Source organism: Acomys minous, assembly GCF_964271855.1.
Source record: "Acomys minous genome assembly, chromosome: 3".
Lineage (NCBI taxonomy): Eukaryota > Metazoa > Chordata > Mammalia > Rodentia > Muridae > Acomys > Acomys minous.
In genome coordinates this window covers 27853338-27877690 of record NC_140485.1, presented here as the reverse complement: position 1 = coordinate 27877690, position 24353 = coordinate 27853338, and the positions used below count along the sequence as shown (strand labels likewise).

General features: G+C 42.6%; 2 protein-coding genes across 5 annotated transcripts in view; one reads left to right on the top strand and one right to left on the bottom strand.

Moving 5' to 3' along the window:
* The window catches only part of UBR1 (ubiquitin protein ligase E3 component n-recognin 1), a 119622-nt gene extending 103849 nt beyond the window's left edge, over window positions 1-15773 (bottom strand). Inside the window, exons 1-2 of the mRNA XM_084776289.1 lie at window positions 15554-15773; window positions 3953-4209 (exon numbers count right to left, since the gene is read on the bottom strand). Of these exons, the coding sequence (XP_084632415.1) occupies window positions 3953-4209; window positions 15554-15634 (338 nt within the window). The 5' untranslated portion in view covers window positions 15635-15773. The remainder of the gene's footprint in view (window positions 1-3952; window positions 4210-15553) is intronic.
* Window positions 15774-15877: 104 nt separating this feature from the next.
* The window catches only part of TMEM62 (transmembrane protein 62), a 42511-nt gene continuing 34035 nt past the window's right edge, over window positions 15878-24353 (top strand). The window contains exons 1-2 of one of the 4 annotated variants that reach the window (XM_084776311.1): window positions 16163-16183; window positions 22870-22981. Coding sequence is in view for 1 of the 4 variants with exons in the window: in XM_084776310.1 (XP_084632436.1) it covers window positions 22457-22636; window positions 22870-22981 (292 nt within the window). In the remaining 3 variants the exon portion in view is untranslated. Of the gene's footprint in view, window positions 16016-16162; window positions 16184-22212; window positions 22637-22869; window positions 22982-24353 lie in introns of those variants that run through there. The other 3 variants (XM_084776310.1, XM_084776312.1, XM_084776313.1) reach the window with 3 other exon arrangements.

Below are 24353 nucleotides of genomic sequence, written 5' to 3'. Positions count from 1 at the left end.
TGTTACTTATATGGAAACAATATGAAAATCATGTTTTCCTTCATGATCTACCATTGTTGACCTCTAATTTGCATGTACATTTTACAAACACTGTGCACTGTAACTGAGGCTTATGCCACATGAAATTCCCTGGAGCTCAAGCACTATAGGGAAAGATCCCTCTCTTACATAGGACAGATCCCAATACCTAGGCCAGGACCTGGCACATAAGAAGCAATGACAGAGTCGAGGGGAACTCGGTGTCTCACAGCTCTCCCCTTAGGAACTTTTACAACACATGGTTCGGCTCCACACTTTCAGAGACACAAAAGAACAACATCAGTTGCCACAAGGTACAGAATTAAAGTGTTTAAATATTTGAAGAGACAAAATTAAAAAGCTCAAAAATAAATTTTAGAGTTGAGGGTGGTGTCACACATCTGTACCTTTTGCACTCTTGAGGCTAAGGCAGGAGAACTGCTGAGAGCTGAAAGACAGCCTGAGCTACACGGCGAGTTTAAGGTTCGCTTGGGCTATATACTAAGATCCTGTCTCAAAAATATACACAAAGAACAAATTTTAGGGCTGGAAGAAAAGAAAAAGAAAGAGGGATGAATTTTAAACAGCAGACAGGACCTAAAGGTTGCCTAAAATTCTATAAAATTCTCTATAAAATATATAATCTAATTTGCTTAAAACTCTTTCTAATTTAAATTTTACTTTTTTTGGTTGTTTTGTTGTTGTTGTTGTTGTTGTTTTTTTTTTTTGTTTTGTTTTTTGAGGCAGGGGTTCTCTGTGTAGCCTTGGCTATCCTGGACTCTTTTTGTAAAGCAGGCTGGCCTCGAACTCATAGGGATCCACCTGCCTCTGCCTTCCAAGTGCTGGGATTTAAGGCATGCGCCACCACCCCCTAGCTTTAATTTTACTTTTATGATTTCCATATGAGGCTGGGCAGTGGTGGCGCACATCTTTAATCACAACACTTGGGAAGCAGAGGCAGGTGGATCTCCGTGAGTTCGAGGCCCACTGGACTACAGAGCAAGTTTCAGGACAGCCAGAGCAGTTATACAGAGAAACCCTGTCTCTAAAACAAAACAAAACAAAAAATCCATATGAGCATTGCATAATCTATGTGCCTCCATCTTCCTCCTCCAATTTATTCTGTGTCCTCCTCTACTCCTCTCAAATTCATGACCTCTTCTTTGTTACACACACACACACACACACACACACACACACACACACACACATACACACATACACACACACACTACTGAGTCTACTCAGTGCTGTTCATGTGTGTGTGTTTAGGGTTAGCCACTGGGAATGGATAACCTCTCAGGGAGTTTGTCCCTGAGAAAACAGTCTCTCTCTTTCAGCAGTCAGTGACTGCTAACAGCTCTGCATCTAGTGGCAAGACCTCCTGAAGTCTGCGTGTCCACACTGGCCTGTCAGCTGGTGCTATCATTATGCGGGTCTTGTTCAGGACACTGGACTGTTGAGAAGGCATGGGTGTAACTTCCATACTATCTAGTACCAGGTGTCCTGGTCTTCTGGCTCCTAAGCTCTCCCCCGCCCCCATCCCCTGCCAATTGCCACCTTTTCTGAACTGTTCTGTAGGCATAAGGTTCTACTGAAGATGTATCAACTGGGGCTGGGTACCCCACAGTTACTTATGCATTTTGACAAGTTGTAGATCTCTGTAAGGAATCTCCCTCAACACTACTGACACTTGAAAATTAAGTAGTAAATGTTTTGTTGGGGTAGAGGGAACTACCCTATACACTGTGGGGCAGTTAACAGCAACCATGGTTTTACACACTAGCCACCCCTAACTGCCACAATGTTTCCAAGAAATTCTGGAAAGATAAGGGCTACACATGTTTATATGCTCTAGCTGAAACTGGGCTTTGTTTTAAAATTTATAAGAAAAAATAATACACAACAAAATAGAATACAAATGAAAGAGCTAACACTTTTTTTTTCTCCTGAGAAAGTAACAGAAAGAAGCTGTTCACTAAGGGTTGCAGTGATGGCTGCTCTTCCAAAGAACCTGGATTGGATCCTCAGCACCCTACAGCAGCTCACAACCATCTGCAACTCCAGTTCTGGAGGACCCTTTTTCTGGATTCTTTGGGTACCAGGCACATACATGGTACACAGTTATACATGCAGGCAAAACACACAAAATAAAAGCACTGTAGGACACAGAAGAAAAAAACCCACAAACCTTTTACCTGTACACACTCAGTGAAGCCTAAAGTGACAGTCAGGCATAGACAATGAAACTCTACTGATGAAGGCTAAGAAGTCACAGCCATAATCTAAATGACCTAAAGTACAGAAGCAAAAGAAAAAGTGGTGCTAATAGCTAAAGGTCAAAAGTTTCTGCTAGGCATGGAGGTGCACACATTTAAGTCCCAAGTGAGCCAGGCGTGGTGGCGCATGCCTGTGATCCCAGCACTCATGGAGGTGGAGGGAGGTTGATCTCTGTGAGTTCAAGGCCAGCCTGGTCTACAAAGTGAGTCCAAGACAGCCAAGGCTACACAGAGAAACCCTGTCTCCAGAGTGGGGGTTGGGGGGGTGGGGGGTGTCCCAAGTGGAGTTGCTGGTAAGATACGACTACATAGTAAGACCCTGTCTCAATAAGTAAAAACTTAAGGCCAGCCTAATCTATAAAGTGAGTCTAGGGCAGCCAAGGCTATACAGAGAAACTCTGTCTGGAAAAACCAAAACATTAAAAAAAAAAGTTAAGCTTTTCTCTTTCTTCTTTCCCCTGAGACAGTTTCTCTGTGTAACCCTGGCTGTCCTGGACACAACTGTAGATCAGGCTGGCCTCCAACTCACAGAGATCAGGCTCCCTCCACCTCCTTGAGTGCTGGGATTAAAGGCGTGTGCCACCATGCCTAGCTAAATAACTTAAAAATAAAAAAACAACAAAACAAAAACTTCAAGCAGGAACACAGAGTAAAAAACTTCTCTGATCTACAATGACATTTAAGACAATTCCTTGACCAAAACAAAAAGCCTACACCTGCCTCCAGTTTCAACACAACTGACCTCTTACACTCAGCTATATTCCACCAGCTGTTACCACACAACCCTTGACCTACAGTTGTGAAAAACAAAAATTCTAGAAGGTTTTGCTACTTTGTGTGTACTAAATTTCAGTTAGTGATGAAAAGCAAAACAAGCAAACAAACAAGCATACATACACACATACTACTTTTTTGTTTTGTTTTGTTTTTCAAGACCGGGTTTCTCTGTGTAATACAGCCCAGGCTGCCCTGGACTCACTTTGTAGACCAGGCTGGCCTTGAACTCACAAAGATTCACCCTGCCTCTGCCTCCCAAGTGCAGGGATTATAGGTGCGCGCCACCACCTGGCTTACATATAAATTTTTTAATATATGTATGAAACCTGGATCTTAGAGCCTATGATCCCATAGTGAGCTCTAGGCCAGTACAGACAACAGAATGAGCCCCTGGCTAAAAGATAAAAACTTTAAATATATATGTATGGATGGATGGCATGACATGTGACTGCAGACTTCATATTACTTGTGAGTATTTGTATCTTTGTGAATATTCATAAATCTCTACAGAAATCTTGCTGTTTGATTACAAGGTTCTATTAAATGCTGTTGAGGAAGTATTCAGAATTCTGAAATATACTGATCTTGACAGTTTCAGACAGAGAGAGTATGCTGACTGCCTTACATGTATATAGTGCAAAGATCTATTTCTTGGATACTTTTGAAGAACAGAAAAAAAGAGAGAACTGTTTAACAAGAAATCATATTTAAAAAAATCAAGCTATATGAGCAAAAGTGATTTAGAATGAAAATAAAAGGAACTTAAGATTGAATATACTATAAACAGTGATGAACTAGGAAAAGGACACTGTGAAATAGGCATGATATAAACTATAAGCTATAAATTATAACTAATCCTATACATTTATGATACTTACCTACAAGAATATGTTGTTTCTCCACTTTTGAAAACCTTCCCACACAACTGAAATGCTCCACTGTGCTTTAATTTCTCTAAGCAAATATCCGGATCTTCTCCAAATAAGCACCATTCCAAAGGAGTGAATATTGACATCTGTACATTCTCTTCTTGCTTTTCCAAATCTGGGTCCATCTCAGCAAAATAAATTTCTGGCACTCGTTGTGCCAAATGATGTAAGAAGGCAGTATAAAAGTCAGCTTGCTGATCCCACCACTGAAAGGAAAAAAAAGATGGCAATAAAACTTTTTTTTAAACAAGGTTTTTTTTTTCAGTTGAAAATAGAATATTTTGGCCGGGCGTGGTGGCGCACGCCTTTAATCCCAGCACTCGGGAGGCAGAGATAGGCAGCTCGCTGTGAGTTCGAGGCCAGCCTGGACTGCAAAGCGAGTCTAGGACAGCCAAAGCTACACAGAGAAACCCTGTCTCGAAAAACCCAAAAAAAAAAAAAGAAAGAAAGAAAATAGAATATTTTATTCTGAGAATGTCACACACGCACATGACATACTTCCATCATACTCACCACCAGCGCCCCCTTATGCCTGTCCCCCACTTCCCCATCCCCTCCCAACTGCACACCCTTTTCCTTTGTGTGTGCATATCTGACCCATCAAGTGCAGTTTGCACTCTTCCCGAACACTTATGGGTGTGAGCCATCCACTGCAGCATGGCTGGCTCACCAGAAGCCACACCCTTAAAGCCAAATTATTTCTTAATGGTTGAGGAGTACAAATAATGGCATAATCCTGTACTTTCAACGCAATTTGTAATATTTTTATTCTTCATCAACACAAAATAAGAGGTGAATCAACTGGACAGCAAGATGGTAGTAAAAGTACTTGCCATCTGCAGGATCAACATTATCTAAGTAGATAGCTGCAAGCTGTCCTCTGACCTGCACATGAGCACTGTGACACATCCATGCCCGTACACATACACACTCATGAAATAAATGAACAAATGAATAAATGCAAGTAAAATTTTAAGTGTTTTTTTTTTAAGAATTGAATTAATTGTGGGTTAGCCATATACTCAACACAGGTAGAAAGTATATGGAGATATGTGGTGCTGATATATAATATTCTTCAAGTTATATTGTTAAATAAAAGGCAAAAGGTCTGCTGGGAATGCATGTCTTTAATCCCAGTGCTTGGGAGGCAGAGGCAGGCAGATTTCTGTGAGTTTGTGGATAGTCTGGTCTGCAGAGTGAGTTCCAGGACAGCCAAGGCTACACAGAGAAACCCTGTCTTGAAAAAAAAAAAAAAGTCCATGTGCTACTGTTTTGCGAACAGACATACTGTATACGCTAATGTTCCAACAGAAGCTGTCTGGGGAAAGGGTCTGGCTAGAGCAGTAGAGTCCAGCATACAGGAGTCCTGGGGTCCACCACAGCACTGCACTAAAACGCAGCATGGTAGCACGCAACTACAAGCCAGCACTCCAGAAGCAGAAGCTCAAGAGCATCCTCAGCTACACATCAGGTTCAAGGCCTGGGCTATGTGAGACCTGACTCCTTTTGTTTGTTTGTTTGTTTGTTTTGAGACAGGGTCTCTCTGTGTAGTCTTAGCTGCCCTGAATCACTCTGTAGACCAGGCTGGCCTGGAACTCACTAGAGGCAGTAGGAAGGCAGGGGGACTGTCTCTGAGGGTTATAGCCAGCCCCTCAGCACCCTTTGCCCCATTCTGTTTCCTAGTCAGTTCCAGAAGTATGAGAAGCTGCCTCAGGCTCCCACCACCAGATAGCATGCCTTCCTGGCCTTGAAAGTAGGAGCTAAAATAAATAAATCTGTCATCCGGTAAGCTGTCTCTGTCAGATGTTTTGTTCCAGCAGAAAAAAAAAACTAATTTAAACACCTTTTAAATTGTCTTCCTGTGTGTGTGTGCGCACATGCACGTACACATGCTCTGTCTACAGAAATTATTCTTAAATTTATTTAATCTCATTTATCTCAGGTACAAAATTATTCATAAAAGCAAAATACTTAAAACCTTAATGCCCAGGCCGGCGGCAGTGGCCCACATCTTTAATCCCAGCACTTGGTAGGCAGAGGCAGGTTGATCGCTGTGAGTTCAAGGTCTACAAAGTGAGTCTAGGACAGCAGGGCTATTACACAGAGAAACCCTGTGGGGGGGGAACACACCTCCATACCCATCAATGGAAGAACAAAAAAAGAAATTGTGCAGTCTACCACTTAACCATATTACTCAAGTGTGCAAAAATACCACTCATTGCAATACTTGTAATTGAAGACATTAAAATCTGCCTAAATAGCTACAGATAAAAGTACATCCATAAAGGCAGAACATACCACTCCTTTCTTGTTCAGTTTTTAGGCAACAGGTTCTCACTCTGTAGCCCTGGCTGGCCTGAAACTCTACTATGTAGCCCAGGCTGGTCTAGAACTTGCAGAGATCCAATGACTCTGCTTCTGAATGCCAGATTAAAGGGATACACCACCACGCCTAGCAGAACATACCATTGTATGAATGCATGACACCACAAAATACTGTTAAGTGATGCAAACTTTGATTAATACAATATTATATTTAATTGTAATTATGTATACTTTAAATTTTCCTACAGCTGTTGCTGGGTATCTGACTTGGGGGTAGAGCATTTGCATAACATATGTAAGGCACTGGGTTGATCTGTAGCACAAAAATACTAGGTATCCCAACTCCCACAGCCCATGGCTTATTCTACCAAAGCAAATACAGTAAGTACATGGGTCTTTTCACTTTACCCTTCTTTATTTGCTTGATTTCATATTAAACTAAAACAAAACAATAAAGCTTTGGCTTTCCTTTAATCTTTCTCTGATCTAAATGAAGCCTTTGGCTGTCTAAAACCTTGTATACTACTAAATATTGTTGATGTTTTAAAACTATGTCTCGTACTGCTTGTTGATTGGTACAGAATGCCTGAATGCGGATGCGAGCAGAGCCCTTCCCACAGGTCTAAACACTAGCTCTCACTGCTTTACCCTCCCCCTTAGCTCCTCTTCAAGGCTCAGCGTAAGACACATGTTAATAATCCTTCACTGACTTAAAGCCAGAAAATGTCTCTCCTGTTAATTCCAATACAGCACTCACTACAGATGACATTCATTCCGCACCCCTACCTAATATCATTAATTATAAACACTCAATCATTCACCCAAGGGCTTGGTGCATAATAAAATAGTTATGTGTATTTGTTTTGTTTCTGTTTGAGACAAGGTCTCACTGTGTAGACCTGGCTGTCCTGAACTCATTTTTGTAGACGAGGCTGGCATCTATCTGCTGGCCTCCACCTTTTGGAGTACTGGGATTAAAGGCGTGTGTTACCACACCTGACCCTTAAGCTGCTTAATTTAAATGTTTACAACCAGCCCTTCACATAGACTGGAAGCTCCTGAAAAAAAAAAGGAACTTTCAAACCCTTTATACCTACAGGCACAGCCTAAGTATACAACAGACGTTCTCAGTAATCACAATAGTAAGTACTTGTTGCTAAATATAAAGCAAAATTTGACATTAAGCCTTCATAACTTTGTTTATAGAGCCATTAGAGTAGATGCAGTATAATTATATTCTTTAACAAAAAGTTTCCACTGTTGTCACACTGTGGAATTGACTTTTTGTTTTATTTTTTTAATTCCTCAAGAGTTTCATACAGCATGTTCTGATCACATTCAGCTCCTCTACCTCAGCTCGTCCCAGATCCACCTCTCCCTGCTTCCCTACCAACCCAACTTGGTCTTTTTATTATTATTATTATTATTATTATTATTATTATTATTATTATTATTATTATTATTAATTAAACCCATCAAGACCAATTTGTGCTGCCCAAATATTCTTGGATGTACTGTTTTCCTCTAGAGTGTAGTTGACTTACCAGGACACTCTTAAAAGAAAGCTGTCTCTCCCTTTTCCAGAAGCTAACAGCTGCCAATGACTCCATGGCTGGGTGAGGGCGCATGCCCACCTCCCATCTCCTCGCTGTGATTTAGTCTGGCTTGAGTTTGCTCGGGTTGGTGTATGTTGTTGAAGCTCCTCTAAGTTCTACGTGCAGCCTCCCTGCTATGCACCATCCACTGCCTCCAGCTCCTATACCCTTTCCAAGCCCTTTTCCATAAGGATTCCTGAGCCTTGGGAGGAGAGGACTTTTGATTGTTGTTGTTGTTTGAGATAAGGTCTCACTTGGTAGCCCAGGCTGACCTGAAACTCACTATATAGCTCAGGCTGGCCTTGAATTTATGGTAATTCTCCTGCCTCACCCTCCCAAGTTTGATGATTACAAGTATGAGCCACTATACCCAGCTCAGAAATATTTTTTCCTTTTCTTTTTTTAAAATTTATTTATTTATCATATGTACACAGTGTTTTGCCTGCATGTACACAAGAAGAGGGTAGCAGATCTCATTATAGATGGTTGTGAGCCACCATGTGGTTGCTGGGAATTGAACTCAGGACCTTTGGAAGAGCAGCCAGTGCTCTTAACCTCTGAGCCATCTCTCAGTGCCAAGATTTTCAATTAAAATGTCTGTAATCTCTTTTCAGGTTAAACACACACACACACCAGTAAGATGTTTCAGCCAATGACTGAAATGTAATCCTGGATACCACAAGGAAGCAGGAGAAAACTGACTCCTGAGAGTTGTCTTCTGACCTCTACACATACACTAAGACACATAAGTACCTGCACTTCCATACTTACATACATACATATATACATACAAACGTACACATATCCCCCCCACACAAAATAAGTAAAAATACAAAATAATTATAGGAGCAAGCTATTCAAGAATTATTATTGGTGAATGTTTCATTTTTCCCCTCTTTTGGCTGTTTTTGTTTTCATTTGTTTTTCGAGACAGGGTTTCTCTGTGTAGCCTGGTTGTCCTGGACTCACTTTGTAGACCAGGCTGGCCTCGAACTCACAGAGATCCACCTGCCTCTGCCTCCCGAGTGCTGGGATCAAAGGTGTGCGCCACCACACCTGGCTTCTTTTGGTTATTTTTAGTGTTTTCTTCCACTTGTAACAGGAATTAAATGTTTAAATTGAAAGACCAGAAAAACAAGCAAACAAAAAACCAAACATTTTCCCACAACATTTGGAATTAAAGGAAAGATTTCCTAATTGACTGTCCATAAAAGAAAAGTTCTCACAACATTTAAACTCCCAGACATTCCAAACATATTCCTCATCCCCATGGAGACTAAAAGATAAATTTACAACTCTAAAATCTGCAACTACAGATGCCCCTGTGGGAACATCATTCTGAAAAGGAACTTGGGTAAATTCATATTTAAACCACAACTTACCCTTCCTAAGTCAACTGCTAGACATCTACAGTCTTCAGAGGCCTGCCACTTCTTTTTTTGTCTTTGTTTTTTGTTTTTTGGGTTTTTTGAGACAGGGTTTCTCTGTGTTAGCCTTGGCTGCCCTGGACTCACTTTATAGACCAGGCTGGCCTCGAACTGTCAGTGATCCACCTGCCTCTGCCTCCCAAGTGCTGGGATTAAGGGCGTGCACCATCACGTCTGGCAAGCCTGCCACTTCTTAAATTCCCTTTTCTTTTCTAAACTTTTAAGAATGTTTAAAATGTATTTGTTTGTTTTTTGAGACAAGGTCTCACCATACTGCCCTGGAACTTGGCCTGTGGGCAAGGCTGGTCTTGAACTCAGAAATCGGCCCTGCCCTGTCTCCCAAATGCTGGGATTAAAGGTGTGAGCCATAAAGCTTGGCTGCTGCTTTTTTTTTTTTTTTTAAAGGAGAGGTAACAAAAATCTAGAAGCTCTGCAATTTTTCATAGGTAGTCCTGAGTTAGCAAGTAGACAACGTTTCTAGGCATCAAGAAGTCTTTGGGTATACAAAGTTTCCTTGTACTATTTGACAAGTTCTTTTTTGTTTGTTTGTTTTTCGAGACAGGGGTTTCTCTGTGTAACCCTGGATTGTAGACCAGGCTGGCCTCCGAACTCAGAGATCCACCTACCTCTGCCTCCTGAATGCTGGGATTAAAAGCGTGCATCACAGTGCCTGATGCCAAGTTCACATTTTTAAAACTAAGCACCACAGTCTCTACTTTCAAAGAGCACATTCTCTTCTTTGGCGGCTATCTCACACTTACAACTTGGAGCAGTCACATGGAGACACACCTGGTCCTACGGACAAGTAAACCTAGCTGTAAAGCTTCATTTCCTTTCTGTTGAGTTCCATGCTGCCAGCCTTAATCTGATACTTACTCATTCTTTCATACTACATTTTATTATTCCTGCTAGTCTTGTGCTGTCTGTGGACCTAAATTTCCTATGAATTTATGGCATTAATAATATAAGTTGGAGCAATATAAAGAGAGCATGACAAGCAAGCCCTCCCCCCTTCCTTTGCTCTTGAGATAAAGCATAAGTGTGCTGCCAAAATCCTGTCTCTCTTGAGCCACAGTCTTCCTTTTTCATCCCTGACCACACGTCTCTTTGAGTCTTTAGATGAATGTAATGTTTTCCTACAGCTCTTTACACTGCATGAACCACACATTTGCGAAACAACTGAAATATTTTCTTATATTTCAAAATAGAGCATGTATGCATTTAAAAAATGAATAAATGAAAAGGCATTCCTTCCTTGTGGCTAATGTCATTTCTAAGCTTATTTGTGAAAACAAAAGGCTGGAAGGCTTGTTAAGTTTGCCTATAAAAACATTGAGTGGTTGGAGTCCCACTCTGCTAAGTCAAGTAGACTTTGTTCAGAAGAGCAGCATTAAGTAAACTATTAGAAGGAATACTTCAGAGGATAACTGTGGACTTGGCTCTGGTCAGAGCCTGAATTGCTTCTGGTTAGCAAGTGGGTACTTAAGGAAGCATGGTTACTCTTCTGGAGTCTTTCAGTGGGTTTGTTTAGTATGGCCTGTTTTCATGAGCACTCCACATGTTATAGGGACATAACACTAAGAATGTACCATGCTAGGTGTGATGGATTGTGAGTTACTGGCCAGCCTAAAGATCCAGCCTCAAGAAAGAAAGGGGGAAAAAAAAAGACCAAGCCCATCAATCTAAATAAAAATAGCTACCACTTCTTTCAAAAGTGCCATGTTAACTCAAGTTACCAGGGAGTCGTGAGGTTTTAATATTTTGTCTTAAGCCACCTGAGACAAAAGGTTAAAGCTTAAAGGAAATTATTTTATAAAATACAGAATAGGATTAATGCCTTTTGAGAAACTGGAAGGGAGATTTGAAATAGCCTTTAAAGGCAGCACACATTCACTCAGGGCTTCCTCTGAAAGATGACAAAAGTAGGAGAGAGACCAACTAAGAAGCTACAATTGCCAGGTGTGGTGGCACACACCTTTAATCCCAGCACTCAGAAGGCAGGGGCAGGCTGATCTCTGTGAGTTCGAGGCCAGCCTCGTCTACAAAGAGAATTCCAGGACAGCCAGGGCTATTACACAGAGAAAGCCTGTCTCAGGAGAAAAAGAAGAAGAAGAAGCTACAGTTGTCTAGGCAACAAATGGTGGCTTAGATTACAAAGATTGAGTGTAAAGACAGAAAGACGTTTGTACGCAAGAGCTACCGTGGAGGTGCCCTGTACTGAGACAAGAATAACAAACCTCTCCGTTTGCCTTCCTGATGTCCCCTCCAAATAGCTACCATAAATGCTTAGACCAAAAACTAGAGAAACAGTTCCTTCCACTTTGCCTCTACCACATTTCCAAAATCATCCTCCAAGTGATATACTTGTGTCTTCCTGTAACAATCCAAGTGCAATCTATATCTTGGGTTCAATCTCTCTCTCTCTCTCTCTCTCTCTCTCTCTCTCTCTCTCTCTCTCTCTCTCTCAGGTTTTTTTTGAGACAGGGCTTCTCTGTGTAGCCCTGGCTGGCCTGGAATCACTCTGTAGACCAGGCTGGCCTCAAACTCAACAGAGATCTGCCTGCCTCTGCCAGGGATTAAAGGGTTATGCCCAGCTGCTCTTTTTGAAACAACTATCAAATACGCTAGTGAAGACAAGTAAGCAATTGAGTTTATGCTTCTGATGCTCAGACCATGAGCTATAAGCTGCGAAATGAACATCTATATGAAGAGCTGTAGGACCGGATGAAATCACCTATGCAGTCAGTGTCCATACAGAAAAAAGATCACAAGACCATGCCGAGTGACACCTTGTTGGAGTGTGTAGAGGGGTGGGGGTGGGGGGGGGGGAGGGAATCAAGTCAAAGAAAGCAGATGTTCTGGCAGACTACCCAATGCCCTCTGGATGTTCAATTTTCTCAGTCCTTGTCATGGAGCCATTAAACTACCCTTCCCTGAAAAATGACATCCCATGACATTGGCCCACTTGTATTTCCCCAGCTGTTTGGTTTCTGAGTGTACGTGTGTGATATGCACACATGACCTTAAAGATATCGTTTTGTTTTTGGTTTTTTGGTTTTTTGAGACAAGGTTTCTCTGTGTAGCCTTGGCTGTCCTGGACTCACTTTGTAGACTAGGCTGGCCTCAAACTCAGTGATCCGCCTGCCTCTGCCTCCCCAGTGCTCGGATTAAAGGCATGCACCACCACGCCCAGCTGATATTGTTTATTCTTATAGCCTCAACCATCAATTCTAAACTGGTTACTTGCAAATGGCTAGCTTACTAAGGCAGGTTTGTGAATATATACCTTCTTAGACCTTTCGGTCTAAGAATCAGTTCTCTTGGTGAATCTTAAGCAGGATCTTTTACAAATGTCCAATAACTCTCAACTACTATTTCATTCTAATATTTTTTAATGTATCGTTATTATTGTTATGTATGGGCAGAAGAGTGCATGTGCCACAGCATGAATGTGGAGATCAGAGCTGGTGTTAGTATGCACACCATTCTGCTGGCCTGACTTCAGGGACCTAGAAAGTTTTAGGTTATCATTTTTACCTGCTACTGCCAGATAAAAGGACCCCCACTACCCTGCCCACTCTGTGTGTGTGTGTGTGTGTGTGTGTGTGTGTGTGTGTGTGTGCGCGCGCGCGCACATGCGCTAGGCATCCCTTTCTCTCCCTCCCTGTCCCGCTCTCTTTGCCCTCACGGCTCACTCACTGTCTTTCTCTAGGCCTTCCTTTCCCTTCCCCCAACAAACCTCCTTATACCAGATCTGCTGGGTGGCATAATTTCCCAGGAGGTACACCCCTGGCATGGGCACACGATGGCACTGGCCGCCACATCAGTATATATCCTATCTGTTGGTTCTAAAGATCAAATTAAGGCACCAAGCTTGTGCAGTAAGCAGCTCTGAGCCATCTTGCCAGCCCATTCTACTTGTTAGATGATGTTAGACAGTGCTGTAAAGTTACTAAAATGATTCTGTAGTAACTGTAACAACAAAAAAAAAAGGACTCTAATGAGAATGCTAATCTTCATTAAAGCCCTGTAGTTTCCATCAGCCCCAGCAGTGCTTTGATGTACAAATTTACCAAGTGGGGTGCTGAGGACTCAAGCTGAGCAGCTTTGGCTCAACAACAAGGGTGGTAAGTAGGGAGAATGAAATGGAAAACAGCAGCTTTGAAAAGTACAGGAAGTAGAGTGAACTCTGGGGTCAAGCAGAAAGACTCAAGCCAAAACCCGAAGGCTTCACAGCCATAGGTCTGTATCCACTTACACCAGCCTCTCTTAAATCTAAGTCCCTTGTCATTTACATTATCTGTATCGCTAGACTGCGTTTCCTGAGGCTACATGACACCACTCCTTGCTTCCTTGTAAAGCTTTAAAAAGCCTTGCCCAAAGGAATATATTACTCTTTGAAGGAGTGTTTGCTCCTGTTCAGTTTCTATACCATTATCTCCCCTTCCAAATTAATGGACACTTTATAGTTTTACTAATAGAGTTCTACAGGGCTAGTGGGAAGAATTGACATAGCAAAGCTTTAAATAAGCATTTAAATAAATATCTAGCAATAGAAAACTACAACTCATGACTACAGCGTAGTTACACTAGATTACAAAACAGCACATGATCCTATCTATGAACCGTTTTGTTTTGTTTTGTTTTGTTTTGTTTTAGGTTTTTCAAGACAGGGTTTCTCTGTGTAGCCTTGGCTGTCCTGGACTCGCTTTGTAGACCAGGCTGGCCTTGAACTCACAGCAATCCTCCTGCCTCTGCCTCACAAGTGCTGGGATTAAAGGCATGTGCTGCCGCCACCCACAAGTGCTGGGATTAAAGGCATGTGCCGCCGCCGCCACCCACCTTCTATTTCTGTTTTTAGATAGAGTTTCACTGTCTAGCCCAGGTTTTGTCTGGACCTCGTGAACCTAAGTGATCCTTCTACCTTAGCCTATAGGTCAGAAGAGCCCTGGCCTGGCTTGCATAAGGCCTTGAGTTTGCTCCCCAGCACTCAAAACAAAAACAAAAACAGAAAGTTTAGCTACTTGGAAACATCTTCTAGGTCCTTGTGCCTTATCAATAGTTGTTTGCATCTGAGCTTCACTGGCAGCACTGAGTGTCAGCTACTTCTAGGATGCAGGAGGAAGACGGGCAAGTCCTGATCTTGGACATATCCTTATTCCAGCTCTGTTCCTATGGGGTTTTTATCTTACAGACATCCTCTCCAGTTTCTTGGCTTTACTCATTTCTGAGTCACTCTCTCGTCTCATAAAACAATGTTCGAGGAGTCTGATGGGATAAAGTAAGCCAAGAAAGAGTTTATTAAAACTACTAACAACCTCACAAATAGGTATGTGTGTATACAGTGTTTGTGTGGGTGGGTGTGTACCTTACACTTTCCCATACGCGGCTATAGACAAACTGATAAAACATGTCACGATCAATGGCATAAGTTTACTTCAAAAGTATCTCCTTCCCCATTAGGAGTCTGACCACGTCAGAGCATTTATTTGCTAACATCACCCCACCTTTTAGCCTACTCTGTTAGTATTTTTCCTGCAGTCAGACTATTGACTCAAATCTTTTCACTCCCCTCCCAACCTCCTTTCTCATTTTTTCAAAATCCAAGAGCCAAATATACAGACTCCAGTATTCGTTGATGGTACTTCTCTAACTTGAAATGTTGCCTTCTTCACATCTAAAAGGCAGTGACAAATGACAAATTTCCCTCACTGGGGGGCCAGACCCAGGGTTCTCAAGACGCTTTTCTATAAAGGACATTTGGATATGACGTGACAGCCACAGCATTCACTGTCACTGTCAAGTTCACCCACCTATGCACTATCACACCTGGTGCTGGTCCAGATTCCTATCAACAAGAGGGGTCAGCAATGCGTCTACCGGAAAAAAAAGGCCTTCCCCAACCTCACCTCAGGTCTAAAGCAAACCACCTAATAACAGCTCGAGTTCTTTCTACTTCAAAAATAGAGACGTGCGTGTCTGAGCACATCGAGACTTAATAAATGACAGTCATACTCTGTGGACTTGGCTGGCAGAACCGTGTGTAGGTGACGACTAACTTTATGGGGGAGGGGGGAGGGTCCTTCAACCCTAGGACTCCCCTTCCCCAGTGCCGCCATAGAAAACGGAGCCCCAAACCCGCCGGGGCACGGCAGGAGGCTCTCCGGGGAGAGGACAAAAGGCGCTAGCGGGTGAAGACTCACCGAGGCCGGCCGCTGAGGGGCCAGGGGAGACTCCGGGCTTACGTCCATCCTCTCGGCTCCGTCCGTCTCGTCGTCCGCCATCTTAAGGGAAATGAACGCCCGCAGTTCCCGACCCCCGGCCACCAGCTAGCGGAAACCTGTGGCCGGCCCGATGCACCAGGGACGACACTTTTACGACGGCCCCTGAAGTCAGGTTTGTCGCAGCACCCGGAGTGGCTTCCGGTCGGCTTCCCGGAAGCAGGCTCCCTACAAGCCAGGCCGGACGTTTCCGCCCCCTGGCGTTTAGTTCTGGTTCCCCCGGGATGAGCCCCGAGGGAAATCTAAACAGCTGTCTTGAGCCCTGCACGAGATGAGATGTAGGCGTGGTGAGGTGACAAAACCCCGGAAACCTAGTCCATTTATCCCTAAGGGAAGACAAATTGGATACAACCCTGTTGTGGAGTACCACTTGGAAAGAACAAGGTAGATGTACGAAAACATCTAGAAACATCGAGGGGGAAAAACGTTGCCACAGAGTATATATTTATGAACCTGTGCATCTAAGGATGCAGGGTGTGAATGAATGAATGAATGAATAGTTCTGAACCAGGAAAAAGCAGCCAAGGCCAAGACCAGAGTTGGAGGACAAAGGTGATGAAGAACTAATTTAACATCATCTGTTGTTTTCTTTTTCTTGTTGTTGTTGTTGTTGTTTTGGTTTGGTTTGATTTGGTTTTGGTGTTTTTTGTTTTGTTTTGTTTTGTTTTACAAAACTAATAATCACCCTGTAGCCCAATCTGGCCTCCAATTCCATGCATTCTTCCCACCGTGGCATTCCAAGTCACAGATGTCAACCACCTGGCCCCTTTTTAAACTGAAAAAAAAAATTTATTTAAAAATTTTTACTGGCCGGGCGTGGTGGCGCATGCCTTTAATCCCAGCACTCGGGAGGCAGAGGCGGGCGGATCGCTGTGAGTTCGAGGCCAGCCTGGTCTACAAAGTGAGTCCAGGACAGCCAAGGTTATACAGAGAGACTCTGTCTCGAAAAACCAAAAAAAAAAATTTTACTGACTTGTGCTATGTGCGTTTGCCATGATTCTTGTTTGGAGGGCATAGGACGGTTTGAGGGGGTTGGTTCTCTGTCATCTCGCCAGCCATGCAATTTTTTTTTTAAATGGGGATCTGTAAAGCCAAATTTTCTTCACATACTTTAACCAAAACAACACGTTACTATAGATAGAGGCAGAACTAAAACAAAGCTATCTTCTATTAAATTGGAACTTAAGAAATTTACAGAAATTAATCATTCCCACATTTTTGGATTTTTGTCTGTTTGTTTTGTTTACAGAGTTAATTTTCACATTAAATGCTAATTATACCTGGTGTAATGGCACATACCTTTAAGCACTCCAGAAACAGAGGCAGGCAAATCTCTGAGTTCAAGGCCAGCATGGTCTACTCAGAGAACTATAGGACAGCTGAAGTGACACAGTGAGATCTTATCTCAAAGAAAGAAAGAAAGAAAGAAAGAAAGAAAGAAAGAAAGAAAGAAAGAAAGAAAGAAAGAAAATGTTCTTATGTTTACATAGTTATAAGCCAGTCGTGGGTAGTTTACAATTATAATGCTGGCTGCAGAGTGAAGGTATGTCCCAAAACAACAAAAAGCAAAACATCTTGTATTACATGAAACCCTGTATAAAACATGTTAAGCTAATTAAAAATTTGTCTCCATCTTAAATTGTAATTAGTAAATATTGATACAAACCACGCATGCAGAAGATCTTGGGGAGGGGTCCAAAATTTTTAAGGAGTTTAACATGACCCTGAGAAAATAAAATTTGAGAAACACGGTTGTAGAACCATTCTTTCTATCTTGAGAAGGTATATTGTTGGGTGAAAAAAAAATCAAGTAAAAAACAATGTTTTGTAAGGCCAAAAAATACAGGGAGAGGGGAGACGACACTGGCATAAATCTGAGCTTTCTGAGTCATTGTAAAGCGCTTATCTAACGTGCACAAGTTCCTAGATTCAGTGCACACATACACACCAATAATAACAAGTGCACCTGTAAACTAGGGCTAAAGGTCAGAGGTAGCGTCTTCATCTAGCATGCACAGTAACCTGGACTTGATTCTCAGTGCTTAAAAACGTAGCTATTAGTCAGGCATGGCGGCACACGCTTTTAATCCCGGTGCTCAGGAGGCAGAGGCAGGCAAATCACTGTGATTTCAAGGCCAGCCTGGTCTACAAAGTGAGTCCAGGACAGCCAGGGCTATCACACAGAGAAACCCTGTCTTGAAAAACAAAACAAATTTTAAAAAGCAGCTATTTTTATATTAAACATGTTTAATGAAGAATGCTAATCACCAAAATGTTATTCTTGTATGAATGAAAATTATCTAATGACAAATGCTAGTCACTGTTATAAGGTTACAATTGCCTTGATGAAACACCATGACCAAAGTAGCTTGGAGAGGAAAGGGTTTATTTGACTTACACTTCCACATTACTGCTAATTAGCCATGGAAGTCAGGACAGGAACATAGAGGCAGGAGCCGATGCAGAAGCCATGGAGAAGTGCTGCTTGTGTACTGAGGTTTGTTCATCATGACTTCTTCAGCCTGCTTTCCTATAGAACCAGGACCAACAGCACAGGGGGGCCCTGCCCCTCAGTTACTAATTAAGAAAATGCCCTATGTACTTGCCTGCGGGCGGATCTTGTGAAGGCATTTTCTCAGTTGAGGTTCCCTGCTTACTGATGACTATAGGTTGTGTCAAGTTGACATAAAACTAGCAAGCACAGTCACTAAGATATTTTTAAATTTTGTCTCCAGTCTCATACAGAAATGAGTCCTTGGTGTTCCTATAAAACACTTTTGCTCACCAGGCATGGTGGTGCATGCCTTTAATCCCAGTGCTTAGGAGACAGAGGCAGGCGGATCTCTGTGAGTTCGAGGCCAGCCTGGTCTACAGAGTGAATCCAGGATAGCCAGGGATCCACAGAGAAATCATGTCTCAAAAAACCAAAAACCAAACCAAACCAAAACAACACATTTGCTGGGCCATGGTGGCACGCACCTTTAATCCCAGCACTCAGGAGGCAGGTGAATTTCTGAGTTCAAGGCCAGCCTGGTCTATAGAGCAAATTCCAGGACAGCCAGGACACTCAGAAACCCGGTCTCAAAAAACCAAGCCAAATCAACTAACCAACCAAACAAAAAATACTTGGAATTAGAAGAGTTTCTTGTTTGTTTGTTTGGTTGGTTTTGATATTGGGAGTTTTCATATCCAAACTGAGATATCTACCTAGACCCAAACCTAAACACAAAATTATTCCCTGAGTTTCAAAACTGGAAATTGTTTTCTACTTTGTATTTTCTAGGTTTTTCTTCCAAGAAGTATGTAGTAGTGTAAAAGTACTAAACTATTTTTAATTTTTAAATGTCTTTTTATTTTATGTGTATGTGTTTTGCCTCCATGTATGGCTATGTACTACCTACATGCAGTGCCCAAAAAGGCCAGCAGAGAAGGATGGGTCCACTAAAACTGGAGTTACAGATGGTTGACCATGTGGGTGCTGGGAATTGAACCCAAGTCCTCTGAAAAAGTAGCCAATGCTCTTAACTGCTGATCCATCCTCTCTAGCCCCCCAAAAGTATAATTTTAAAATAAGATCTACTTATCTTATAAGGAAAACATTTTTTTCTATGTCTTCCTGCTTTCCTAACCAGATGTGATTAGGCCCTTTCTTCCTGTTGGAGGAATAATTAGCTATATACCTAGCCTCTAGAAGCAAATTTATTCATTAGGATTCAATATATTTTATTTTTACTACTGGCTGATTTTTACATTTAGGAGCATTAATCTTTCTGAGATTTGATTTGCTCATCTATTGTGCTCACTGGCTGTGAGAATAACGAGACACCATCACATCACAACAGCCCAGAATGCCTTGTTTCCTATAGTACAATGTTTGCTAAGTCCCCCTCATATACAGAAGCACTTTCATTTAGGGGAAGGGGAGTCAGGGATCAGCATACAGTCTTTCTGCCGTGGAAGTCTCATTAGAATAGCATCCCCAACCAAGAGTCTAGAGGTTATTGTTGGCTGGTAGCCTTAGGTAGCAATGTCCACCAAGACTTGCCAAAGTTTTCTTTGTTCTCTGCAGATTCGTGTGCTCATTGCCTCTGTTCCAGTGCGGGGAATAAAGGTGCGCAACACCATGGCCAGCTTTTAAGAATACCTGCTGAATTTTATTTGAGATTGTTATTATAATATTTTTAATGGGGTGTTCTTTTGTTGGTTTCTGTTTGTTTTAGACAGGTTCTCACTATGTAGCCTAGCTGGCCTGGAACTTGCTATCTGTCTTCCCCAGTGCTGTGGCTAAAGGCGTGTGCCACCACACCCAGATAAGTGTTTACGCCTTCTAAATATCTCAGGTTGGGTAAATTACTCATCCCTGGCATAAGTTCATCCTAGCTATGATTCAATTTTCTTTCATAATTTTTCCAAAAACTTGTGTTTGACCTTTTAATTTCTATTCACGAACAAAATTAATTTATGTTACATATCTTATACATGTTATAGGCGTGGCATGAATAATTTTGCCCAGGAAACAAAGTTTCGTAGAATGAAACTTTCTACTTTTTGTATCATGTAGCCCAGGCTACATGAGGCAGACCCTCACGTTTCTAATTTGCAAGTCAAATTATGTCTCCAATTTGCAAGTTGTGATTACAGCTGTGTGGCTCCACTTTTATCTTCAATTTTTTTCTTATATATATTGTGAGATTCTCTTACCTGTGTATATTGTATGAAGTTTAATTTGCTCTAGGATAAATTTAACCTTGAGCATGTCATCCGCATCCTTTCTAAATCCACTCTGAAACACTTTTGCCCACCTAACCTCCCTTGTTATCTCTAGCCTTAAAGTTTACTTATACTTTATTGCCCACAAATACTCTGTATAATCTCATACTTCTATGCACTTGCATTGGTTGGTCCTTGGCCTTGAGTGTGTATAATAATGTGTCATACTATAAATTTTTTAGGAAGTTTACTGGCCTGTTATTAACATATTTTCACACCATATGTTTATCTTCAAAATCACTTTAAAAATATTACATAATACTCTTTTGTGTGCATCATTTTAAAGCTTTTGTTTTGTTTATTTGAGACAGGGTCTCCCGATGTATTATTTTTTAAGTATTTATTTATGTATATGAGTGCTCTAATTTGCATGTATTCATACATGACAGAAGAGAGCATCAGAGAGATGGTTGTGAGTCATCATGTGTTTGCTGGGAATTGAATTCTGGAAGAGCAACCAGTGTTCTTAACCACTGAGCCATCTCTCCAGCCCTCACTATGTATTCTTGACTAGCCTCTAACCCACAGGATCAGCCTGCCTCTGTCTCACAAGTGCAACGGTTAACGGACTGAGCTTATTTTAAAGGTTTGTATTATGGACATTTTACTGTAGATTGTTCCTAATATTTTTCTTGTCCTTTTACAGTTAAAAATTTTTAACATATTAATTTTAGGGGCTGAAGAGATGCCTTAGTGGTTGAGTACTTGTAGCTCTTGCAGAGGCCTGACTGAGATGCAGCTCTCAGCACCTACATCATGGTAGTTCACAATAATCTGCAGTTTGAAGGGTGCCCTCTTCTGGCCTCCATGGGCACTGCACACACATGGTGCACAGACATACATGCAGGCAAAACACTCATACACATAAAATTCAGATAATATTTTAAAATGTTTTATAATTATGTTGTTTTTGAGACAGGGTCTCCCTACATAGCCCTGGCTGTCCTGGAACTCATTATGTAGAACAAACTGGCCTCTGAACTCACAGAGATCTGCTTGCTTCTGTCTCCCAAGTGCTGACATTGAAGGTATGTGCCACCACACCCACCTAAACATATTTTATTTTTGTACTTAATTGTATGTGTGTTTGAAGGTGGGTTTGTGCAATCCAGTGCATTGTGTACGGAGACGAGAGGGCATTGTATTCCCTGGAGCTGGTAATGAAGCCTTTTAAAGTAGAGGGTGGGAGCCACACTCTTGTGCTTCTTAGGTTTTCTGTTTACATCAATGACTTATATTCCAGAGATTGAACCAATTGAAATTTGCATAAAGTACAACACTGACAATATATCCACAAGGAAATAAACTTTTGGTTTGGTTTGATTTGGTTTTTCGAGACAGGGTTTCTCTGTGTAGCCTTGGCTGTCACCTTGTTGACCAGGCTGGCCTCCAATTTACAGAGATCCGCCTTGCCTCTGCCTCCCTAGTGCTGGGATTAAAGGCAGGAAATAAAGATTTTTAAAAGCACTCTTTGTATGAAAATGTTTAATCTAAATAGCAGGGCATAATAAAGAGTTGAAAGCCAACAATAAGGGAGTGGTTAGATAATTTAAGGCCGGGACCAGAAGCTAATTCCCCTACTCTCGGCCTATAGTAGATAGGCATACTACAGGGCCACAAATACCATATAAACGAGTACATATAAAACCGAGTTAAGGAAAAAGATAATTCCCACAAGATAAGAAATCCTGTGGGGTTATATTATTCCAGAAGGGGCCAGAGTGAGCCACCTGTCGCATTTGTACTTTATGAGGCGTCCTCATACATGTTTTGATTCTCACAAGCACTCAGCACGCACGGAAGGTATCATTAACCTCGCTTTACAGGTGGAGAGGTGGAGGTCAGGGATGTCAGACCCTGGAGGAGCCAGGTGGCGTGCTGCCTCCCTGCTACCCCTTCGCTTTGCTCCTCTTGGTCCTCACTACGTTAGCGAACGCCGGGGAGCCGGGCGGCAGAGCCGCGGAGGCCTGGGCTGAGGCGACGAGCGGCGGCGGCGGCAGTGGGCGGCCATAGAAGCCGGAAGTACCGGCCGGAGCGCTCCCGGGCTGCGCTGCGATGGCGAGAGTGCTGGCCCTCCGAGTGGTGGCGGGGCTGGCGACGGCGGCGCTGGCCGCCCTGCTGCTGGAGCACTACGGCCTGGCTGGGCCGTCCTCGCTGCAGCCGAAGCCCCGAGAGTCCCTGAGGCCGCACCCGGCCCCGGGCTCGGGAGCCCACAACATCTTCTGGGGTCTGCAGGTGATGCGGCGGGAGGCTAGGGAGGGCATAGCGGCCGGCAGGCTCAGCCCAGCACGGGGCTCGGTCGCATTCCGCCCGGGGGGTCAGCTGGGTGGCCGCGCTCGCTCCTTCCCCGGGGTTCGTTACTGCATCTTTTTCTTTCCCTTCCTCTTCCGAGAGCTGCTGGGCCGCCTCTGTCAGTGCGGCTGACTCAGATAATGTGTCTCTGTCCAATGCCTGCTGCTTTTTGACAGATTTCCGACATTCACCTGAGCAGGTTTCAAGATCCAGGCAGAGCGTTGGCCTTAGAGAAGTTCTGTTCGGAAACTATTGACATCATTCAACCAGCTCTTGTCCTGGCCACCGGTAGGGAGGATTCCTGTGCTGTGGTGGTAGTGTTCTGTGGTCCTGAATGGACAACTATTCTCTTAGGGGTGTTGGGAACGCTGAACACAGCCGGCCAGGGATACCTTTGAGGTACAGGCAGTGGGACTTTGTAATTGCCTTTACCAGGGGATAATGGAGGCAGGTCCAGGCTAAATGCTTTGTCATCTCAAGATTTTCTCAAAGCAATACAAATAAGGCTTGTGATGCTTTTGACCAGATGTTGTCTGCCATATTTGTGGTGAGTGTGTGTGTGTGTGTGTGTGTGTGTGTGTGTGTGTGTGTGTGTGTGTGTTTTGATGGTTATGATAGCTCTGGCTGATATCCTGCTGACTTTGAGAATTAGGAAAAATCGTTTAACCAGGAATCAAAAGTTCTCCTTTGCTGACTTAAAGTTTTCTGTACCAAGAGATTAACCTTATGTTTTCAGTTATTTGAGGACTCGGGAATGCATTTCCTGCACCTCAAACCTGTGCACATGTGCCCCCAAAGGTTGGGAGGGTGCTTAGCAAAAGCTCCAAGGAGTATCTGTTCTAGTTATTGGGTGGCTCAGCTGCCACTCACTCTTCTGAAACTTGCCCAGTGTTAAGATGAATTATCAGTCCTCAGATAATGAATAAATCCCTGCTTCAGGTGCTCTGTTTTCTTTCTTAAAAACGTTGGTATTTATTGTTCAAATCACATCTTCCATATTGGTTTCTGCTCTGAAATAATGCTTGGTCTCAGCATAAATCCTGCTTAGGGTTTGGAAAACAACTGTTGCAATAGGTAATAGGCGCTTGCCAGAATATTGCAACATCTCATAAAGGAATTTCATTTAGTCTATTGGTGAATTTTGTCCTCTCTCTCTCTCTCTCTCTCTCTCTCTCTCTCTCTCTCTCTCTCTCTCTCTCACACACACACACACACACACACAGATTTATGTATATAATGGTCTGCTTGTATATACACCTGCAGGCCAGAAGAGGGCATCAGATCACATTGTACATGGTTGTGAGCTACCATGTGGTTTCTGGTAATGGGCCATTTTTCAAGCCCATCCTAGTGTTCTCTTTAAGACATCCCCCCCATCACAATAGACTACATAAACATTTGCTAACCTACCTATAATAATGGAGTCCTTGTTGAGACAATATTGTTAGTTTAAATGGCTTGTTTTGGACATATGTGGTATGTGGACTCAAAATTGATTTTATGTATGTGTGCTAAATAGCTTAAGAATCTGTGTTCTGCCGGGTGTGGTGGCACACGCCTTTAATCCCAGCACTCAGGAGGCAGAGGCAGGCATATCTCTGTGAGTTTGAGGCCAGCCTGGTCTACAAAGGGAGTCCAGGACAGCCAAGGCTACACAGAG